This window comes from Saccopteryx leptura, chromosome 3, assembly GCF_036850995.1.
Source record: "Saccopteryx leptura isolate mSacLep1 chromosome 3, mSacLep1_pri_phased_curated, whole genome shotgun sequence".
Taxonomy (NCBI): domain Eukaryota; kingdom Metazoa; phylum Chordata; class Mammalia; order Chiroptera; family Emballonuridae; genus Saccopteryx; species Saccopteryx leptura.
The window spans coordinates 60,228,926-60,237,097 of record NC_089505.1 but is presented as its reverse complement, the minus strand read 5'-3'; the positions used below and the strand labels follow the sequence as shown (position 1 = coordinate 60,237,097).

The 8,172-nt window shown below is 55.8% G+C and overlaps 1 protein-coding gene across 1 annotated transcript; it reads left to right on the top strand.

Annotated features, from left to right (window-relative positions):
• Positions 1-4,522: 4,522 nt before the first annotated feature.
• Positions 4,523-8,072, top strand: CD79A (CD79a molecule). The gene is made up of 5 exons (XM_066373644.1): positions 4,523-4,695; positions 6,146-6,460; positions 6,692-6,810; positions 7,361-7,429; positions 7,591-8,072. The coding sequence occupies exons 1-5, from the start codon at positions 4,608-4,610 to the stop codon at positions 7,702-7,704; spliced, it is 705 nt and encodes a 234-aa protein (XP_066229741.1). The 5' UTR covers positions 4,523-4,607; the 3' UTR covers positions 7,705-8,072.
• Positions 8,073-8,172: the final 100 nt, after the last annotated feature.

The window sequence follows — 8,172 nt, the reverse complement described above, 5'->3', positions numbered from 1 at the left end:
ACCTGCCTCACACCCTGCTGGGGTGATTCTCAAAATGAGAAACTGAAAGAAGAGACACTTGACCCCTGCTGGGGAAAAGCAGGAGAGCCCTGTGGTTTGTACTTTGGAAAGGTGGGCAGGAACAGCCAGCCCTGACACTGCTGTCCCATGCGCATGCACCTGCAGCTCTGAGCAGTGTGCCTGATAGACGTCTCCTCCCCCGGCCTGCATGGGCAGGGCAGTCCTTGGCCTTCGCTTGCACATCATCTGACTGTGGGCGCTGCTGTGAGATGCAGCTGGGTGTGCCTCCCCAGAATGTGTGAGGTTGCAGAAACAGCACGGAGCCTGACTGCCAACCCAGCGGTTTGAGGGGTGCCGAGTGCCCAGTCCCCACAAGGAGCAGCTTCCAGTCTTCAGGACATCTTGTTGCCACTAGGGAGGGATCTGTGTGGGTGGCAAGCCCCCCCTCCCCTGGGGGTTTCCCCAGACCAAGTAACTCCTCAGATAGGACCCATTTCCTTCCAGTGCCAAGGCTGAGCCCTGAATTCCAAACAACTTGGGTTCAAGTTGCAAGTCCTGTCAGTTCTATGCCACCCTGGGTAACCACCCCCTCAGCCTTCCAGTCCTGGTCTGCAGCACTGGCTACTCCTGAGGAATTCTGGAGATGGTGCCTGTAGACCAGGAGTAGTCAACCTTTTTATACCTACTGCCCACTTTTGTATCTGTTAGTAAAATTTTCTAACTGCCCGCCGGTTCCACAGTAATGGTGATTTATAAAGTAGGGAAGTAACTATAGAATTTGTAAAGCAGAGTTACAGCAAGTTAAAGCATATAATAATTACTTACCAAGTACTTTATGTCGGATTTTTGCTAAGTTTGGTAGAATAAATCTTAAAAAACAACTTAACTATAGTTAAATGTATCTTTATTTATACTTTGGTTGCTCTGCTACCGCCCACCATGAAAGCTGGAATGCCCACTAGTGGGCAGTAGGGACCAGGTTGACTAGCACTGCTGTAGACGGTGCTGTGGCTCAGCAGCGCCCGTGGCAGCCAGTTGGCGTTACCAATTTAAGACCAAGATGTTCAAAGTAGAATATCAAACCAGAAATTGCCGTCCCTCCCAGCTCAGTTGTCAGTGCTGAATAAACATACTCTGCAACCCCATGAAGTAGGTGCCAAAAAGCACCTGCAGTTTGGAGAAGCGATCACAGGTGGGTAATTTGCCTAATGTCACATAGCTAGAGAGAGGCAAAGCCAGCATCTGAACCCAGGCAACCTGGTTCCAGCCCCAGGCTCGTATCCACTACTGTGCACTGTCCCTTGGAAGTGAGAGAATGAGAAAAATAAAGCCAAAGCCTCTTCGTTCTGTCCTGTTACCTCTTTTGCTGACTCAAACGGAAGACAGTTCCCAGAGTTGTCATGAGAGCTCAATGCCAAGCATCTGGTTCCCACGCACAGCGCAAGACCAGGGGTGCTAGGTGATAGGGAGGTGGAGGTGCCCCAGACTGGCCAGCTGGGCCTGAGAGGACCAGCAATCCCGCAGCCGCGCCTCTACACCGCTAGGGGGCAGTCGAGGGCTTGGAAACCGGCTCAGCCTCTGACGGTTGACGAAGGTGAATTTCTAGGGCTGCAGCCTCTGATTCCAGGCTTCTTCCTTAGGAGGGGATCATGAGGAAGGAGGACTAAAGCACAGAGGGGCTAATGACCTGCTCTGTACATCAAGGGTCCCAACAGAACACCTGAGTCTCTGGAGGAAAGGGGAGAGAGCCCCTGAGCCAGAGAGAGACTTGTCCTAGGAACTCTGCTAAGCACACTAATAGGTGGGGGCAGGGAGTATGCCCAGATTACAGAAGAAACGGGCTCAGATGACCAACCACTGGACAGAGCTGAAATTCAGACCCAGGAATGGTGACTCAAGGTCATGCTCTTCCGTGAAGATAACAGTTTTATTTATTTATTTTTTATTCATTGAAAGGAGGGGAGGCAGAGAGAATCCTGCATGCGCCCCAACCTGAATCCACCCAGCAAGCCCACTAAGGGGTGATGCTCTGCCCATCAGGGGCTTTTCTCCATTGCTCAGAAACTGGGTTCATCTTAGTACCTGAGGTGGAGGCCATGGAGCCATCCTCAGCGCCCAAGGCCAATTCACTCCAATCAAGCCATGGCTGCAGGAGAAGAGAAAGAGAAGTGAGAGAGGGAGGGGTAGAGAAGCAGATGGTCACTTCTCCTGTGTGCCCTGACCAAGAATTGAACCCTGGACTTCCACACACCGAGTTGACGCTCTACCACTGAGCCAACCAGCCAGGGCCAACAATTGCTTTTTTTATTTTTTATTTTTTTTACAGAGACAGAGTCAGAGTGAGGGATAGACAGGGACAGACAGACAGGAACGGAGAGAGATGAGAAGCATCAATCATTAGCTTTCCGTTGCGCATTGCAACATCTTAGTTGTTCATTGATTGCTTTCTCATATGTGCCTTGACCATAGGCCTTCAGCAGACCAAGTAACCCCTTGCTTGAGCCAGCGACCTTGGGTCCAAGCTGGTGAATTTTTGCTCAAACCAGATGAGCCCACGCTCAAGCTGGCGACCTTGGGGTCTCGAACCTGGGTCTTCCGCATCACAGTCTGACGCTCTATCCACTGCGCCACCGCCTGGTCAGGCAACAATTGCTTTTCTTAAAATTAAGAAATAGTTCAAGCAAGCAAAACAGTATACAGTACATGGACTGTATAGTGTAACAAAGACTCCTGAGCCCACCACCCAACTTAAGAAATAAAATAGGCCCTGGCCGGTTGCCTCAGTGGTAGAGCGTCGGCCTGGCGTGCAGGAGTCCCAGGTTCGATTCCCGGTCAGGGCACACAGGAGAAGCGCCCATCTGCTTCTCCACCCCTCCCCCTCTCCTTCCTCTCTGTCTCTCTCTTCTCCTCCCACAGCCAAGGCTCCAATGGAGCAAAGTTTGCCCGGGTGCTGAGGATGGCTCTGTGGCCTCTGCCTCAGGCGCTAGAATGGCTCTTGTTGCAACAGAGCGACGCCCCAGATGGGCAGAGCACCGCCCCCTGGTGGGCATGCCGGGTGGATCCCGGATGGGTGCATGTGGGAGTCTGTCTGACTGCCTCCCCGTTTCCAGCTTCAGAAAAAATACAAAAAAAAAAAAAGAAATAAAATAAAACAAGGCATAGAACAGAGACAGACAAAGACCTCCCTGTACCCTTCCCAGTCACAACCTCCTGGCTTTCCCCAGAGGCAACCCCTCTCAAGAACTGGTGTGACTCCCCTGCACAAGTCTACATCTTTACTACAGATGCACATGTCCTTAACAGCACACACTGTTGTTTTGCCTTTTGAAAACAAATCAACTGTATCATGCTTCTGTATCTTCTCAGTGTGTGTGTGTGTGTGTGTGTGTGTGTGTGTGCGCGCGCGCGCACGCGCGCGCATGTGCAGGCACACACATGCGTGATGGTTCCCTAAAATGATGCTCAAAGGAACCTGGGCAAGTGACAGTGACAGCATCCCCTCTCTGGGCCTCAGTTTCCTCCTCTGTAAAATGAGGGGGGGAAGCTTGCCCACTTGTGGGAGGTTGAAGTGAAAGAATGCCAAGAGGCCCTGGCCGGTTGGCTCAGTGATAGAGCGTCAGCCTGGCGTGCGGGAGTCCTGGGTTCGATTCCTGGCCAGGGCACACAGGAGAAGCGCCCATTTGCTTCTCCACCCCTCCCCCTCTCCTTCCTCTCTGTCTCTCTCTTCCTCTCCCGCAGCCAGGGCTCCATTGGAGCAAAGTTTGCCCGGGCGCTGAGGATGGCTCTGTGGCCTCTGCCTCAGGCGCTAGAGTGGCTCTAGTCGCAACAGAGCGATGCCCCAGATGGGCAGAGCATCGCCCCCTGGTGGGCGTGCCGGGTGGATCCCGGTCGGGCGCATGCGGGAGTCTGTCTGACTGCCTCCCTGTTTCTGGCTTCGGAAAAATACAAAAAAAAAAAAAAAGAATGCCAAGAAAGAGCCCATCATGGCTGTTAACTCCATGAGTGCTAGGAACATCACCTCATGTCCAACACCAGGGAAATATTCTTTCCCTTGTCTCTTGGATTAAAAATGCCAAGGCTTAGAAAGGGAAGGCCCCACTTAGTCACAGAGCCAGAGCCAGTCAGCCTGCCTCATTTATTCCTCATGAGCATTAATAGCAACCATCATTTACTGAGCACCTACTATGTGGCAGGTGCTGTGTTCAGCACTGTGTATACACTACACCTTTAAATCCTCATTTCCAATCCCACGAAGTGAGGACACAGGGGCTCAGACAGGGGACAGGTTTTGCCCAAGGCCTGTAGGGGCAATGACTGAGAAAGCTCAGAGGCCTTGAACTAGCCTCTTCCTCCCACCCAAGCAACCTCTCCTCAAGGGAATTGTGGCCCCACAGGTGCAGGGTGCAGTTCCTCTGCACTCACATCCTGAAGCGCTGGCAGGAGCGCCTGGCCTGACAGCTGAAGGCTGAAGCTCTCAGCAGTGGGCCCAGTGGAGCCTATCTCCGGCAGGGCTGGGCAGGACGTGGGGTGGAGTCTGGGGCCCACCGAGGTGGGATGGGGCACCTCAGGACTGCCCTCACCCAGACAGAGGAACCCGCTGGGAGAAGATGCCTGGTGGTCCCGGAGCCCCGCAAACCCAGCCTGGCATGATCTTCCTCCTCTTGGTCTCCACTGCTGGCCTGGGTACTGGCCTGGGTACGTGGCTAACAGGAAGGTACTGGGGGGGGGGTGCTGGGGAGACTGGGAGAGGACATTGGCAGAGGAAGGGGCTGCAGGGAGGGGCAGAGAGGAGCCAGCAGGAGAGAAGCTGGGAAAGGCCTCTGTAGAAACTGCGCCCGCCCATCTGCTTGACTGTCCCAAGCAGGCCGAGGGGCGACCAGAGGGGCTCAGGGACACTGAAGATGCATCCGCAGCCCCACAGAGGCAGGAGGGGGGTGGAAGCTCCTTCCCCACCCCATCAGCAGGGCAAACTGAGGAACTACAGCTGCCCTGGGCTGACCTTCAGAGCTGGGGCGTCGTCAGAGGGAGGGAAAAGCCTTCCCTTTCTCGGCCTGGCACCTCAGGCTCAGCCTTGCTCAGAGCCCCTTCTCAGTGCTGGGGGGGAGGGGTGCCACATGACCCCACCCTCCCACCCTTCTTCCGCAATGCCAGCTGCAGCGCTGCGACCAGCTGTTTGACTGAGAAGTTCAGAGAAGCAGCTGGTCACACACGTTTATACTGGCAGCCAGGACTGGAGGCGGTGACCCGGAGGCTGCTGCCTCCTTCCCCTCTTCTTTCTGCAGGTCTCTTCCTTGCCTACCTCCTCCCCTCTCCAGAAGCAGCAAAGCAGCCACGTGGACGGGACTGGGGCACTGAAGGCCAGGCCCTCCCAGAGCAGCTTGCTGGGCCACCTGGCTCCCCATCAGCCACCCTCCCTGCTGAGACACTCCCCTGACCCCCAGCCCAACAACTAAACTTCCCCCTGGCCCCAGGTTGACACATGCAGCTCACAGAGAATGAGGAGCAGGCTCAGAGCCAGAGCCGGCCGAAGACCGGCATAGGAGGCCTGAAGGGCCCAGGGTTTGAAACCTCGGCCACTCCTGCTGCTTTGGGCCTCTGCTGTCCTACCTGAAAAATGGCATAATAAGAGAACCTTCTAAAGGTTTTGTGACCCTTACATAGAAGTGTTAGGTGGAGGGCTGTGCCAGGCTGGGCCTGGGACAGCAGCTGAGCTGGGACAGTAGACCAAGAAGGCCTCCAGGAAGAGGTGATGCCCAAACTGGTTCTGGAGTTGCTGCCTCCGCAGGGCACCCTGGCATCAGGGAATCAAGTATCCAAAAGCAAGAGGTGGCACTGGAGAGGAAAATGGAGATTCTCCCAGGGATATGTCTTCCTCTCCTCCCCCAGGACATCCTCAAACCACCCCCAGCCCCCCCGCCCACCCCCCACCAAGGTGTACCTCTTCCTCTTCCCAGGGGTATCTCTCTCTCCTCACCTAGGTACCCCCTCACTCGCAGTCTTAACACTGCGTGTTCTGTCCCCATCCCTCTCTCTCCTCCCCCCGACTGTCCTCATACTGCCCCCACGCACACACCCAGGCGTGGGCAGGGGCCAGGGCTGGAGCCCGTGTCCTCCATCCAGTCCCTGACCTGTCCCCTTTCTGCAGACCCAGGACACTGGACCCAGGAGATAAAGTGGGGCCCGCCATCGGTGACAGTGAATGTGGGGGACAAGGCCCGTCTCCTGTGCCTGCACAATAACGATACAGGCCACCACCACCACTTCAACATCACATGGTGGCGGGTCCTCCAAGTCAACGACACATGGCTGTGGTCCTATCAGTCCCATGGCCGTGGCCAGGGCCTACAGGGCGAGATGACCATCTCATCAGTGAACAAGACCCACAGTGGACTATACAGGTGCCACATCACAATCAACAACAATACCTTGTACTCCTGCGGCACCTACCTCCGCGTGCGAGGTGAGTACTCGTTCTGGCTGCAGGGTCTCCCACTCCGTGGCTGGGGACTCTGGGCCTCCTGCCTGTGAAGCGTGGATACAGCCACTGTCTGCGTGGTCTGCTCACACTCTGACCCATTTCTCATCTGCCAGAATGGGGGCTTCAGCAGAGCCTTGCTGGGGGGAGGGCCAGAGGGGGGTGAGGGGGGCGGGGACGGGGTGCCCGGGCTCTGAGCAGCACCCCTCCTCACAGAGCCGACCCCCAGACCCTTCCTGGACATGGGGGAGGGCACTAAGAACAACATCATCACAGCCGAAGGGATCATCCTGCTGTTCTGCGCCGTGGTGCCTGGGACACTGCTGCTGTTCAGGGTGAGCCACAGGGGCCAGGCCCTGGAGTCTGAGGGTCCCCACCTAGAATTTGGGAGAATGACAGCATCCACCCCACAGGAACCATGTGGTAAACGAATTCAATGACAGAATTTTGTATGGTGCTGGGAGGGGTGTCCTTGCTCAGTTTCCCCTCAAGGCTGTCCTCATTGCCCTTCTCTAGGGATGTTCTCACCCTAACCCTACCCCTACCCCAGGGTGCTTTACTCTCCTGGACCCAGGAGTGCTGTGGCCCTCCAGGTGTAGCCAAGGCCAGGGAAGATGGGGACTGGAGGTCCTCCGAGTCTGACCTGCAGGCTCTTTAGGCCACAGGCAACTAGAGCCATTTACTATTGATGTTGTTATTTGTGGAGAACAACTGGGCAGTGGAGAAGCCAAAAGGACACTGGCTTGGACCCAGAGAGACTTGCCACTTACCCAGTATGGGACATTGAGCAGCATCCCTTAGTTGCTCTGGTAAAGCACCCTGGCATCTAGAAGGTCCTGAAAACATATCCCTCTCACACGCACTGAGGCCCCCGACTCCCCACAGAAACGATGGCAGAATGTGAAGTTTGGGGTGGACACCCGGGATGACTATGAAGATGAAAATCTTTATGAGGTGAGTGGAGGGTGGGGACAGGTTAGGAACAGGTGTGTCGGGGGTCTCATGGGGGTTCTCATAGGAGAGGCTGGGGACAGGGACCCAGGCATCAGGACACTGAGGCCCACAGAGTGTGAGCAGGCCATGCAGACATACCATTGAATTCGTTTGCACCCCAGGGCCTGAACCTTGATGACTGCTCCATGTATGAGGACATCTCCCGGGGCCTCCAGGGCACGTACCAGGATGTTGGCAGCCTCCACATCGGAGATGTCCAGCTAGAAAAGCCGTGACTGCGGCCAGCCAGCCAGGCCACCCCTTCCTGTTATGCTCCCAGCTCCCGTGTCTCCCAGCTCTCCCTGGAACCAGCTCTTTCACAATCATTCCTGGGAGGATCCTGCATCAACTTCCCTCTTGGGAGTGTCCACTCTCCCTCCCTCTAGACTGGCCTCATCCCCTCCACACACCCTACTCGGTCCCACCTTCACCCCCACCCCCACCCCCACCCCAGCTTTCCCAGGCTCCCAACCAATCACCCACGCAGTGGGGAATGAGCCCTTCATTACTGCTTCTAGGGGACTGATTGTAGCAGCCTCAGTGTCACCTCCACCCTCCCCTGCTGTCATGGCCACTTAGTGATAATAAATGCTTCCCAATGGCAGACCTTGGCAGGAGTCGTGGATATCATGGGGACTGCCCACCCTCCTCCCCTGGGACCCAGGAGTCCAGGCCTCTAGTCCCTTTCTCCCTCAGACCCAGGG

What these genes read in the sequence shown, in the direction of transcription:
- CD79A (XM_066373644.1), top strand. Translation starts at nt 4,608, where the DNA reads ATGCCTGGTGGTCCCGGAGCCCCGCAAACCCAGCCTGGCATGATCTTC. An exon ending in GGACACTGCTGCTGTTCAGG is followed by an intron (nt 6,811 to 7,360) that starts GTGAGCCACAGG and finishes GACTCCCCACAG; the next exon opens with AAACGATGGCAGAATGTGAA. An exon ending in AAGATGAAAATCTTTATGAG is followed by an intron (nt 7,430 to 7,590) that starts GTGAGTGGAGGG and finishes TTTGCACCCCAG; the next exon opens with GGCCTGAACCTTGATGACTG.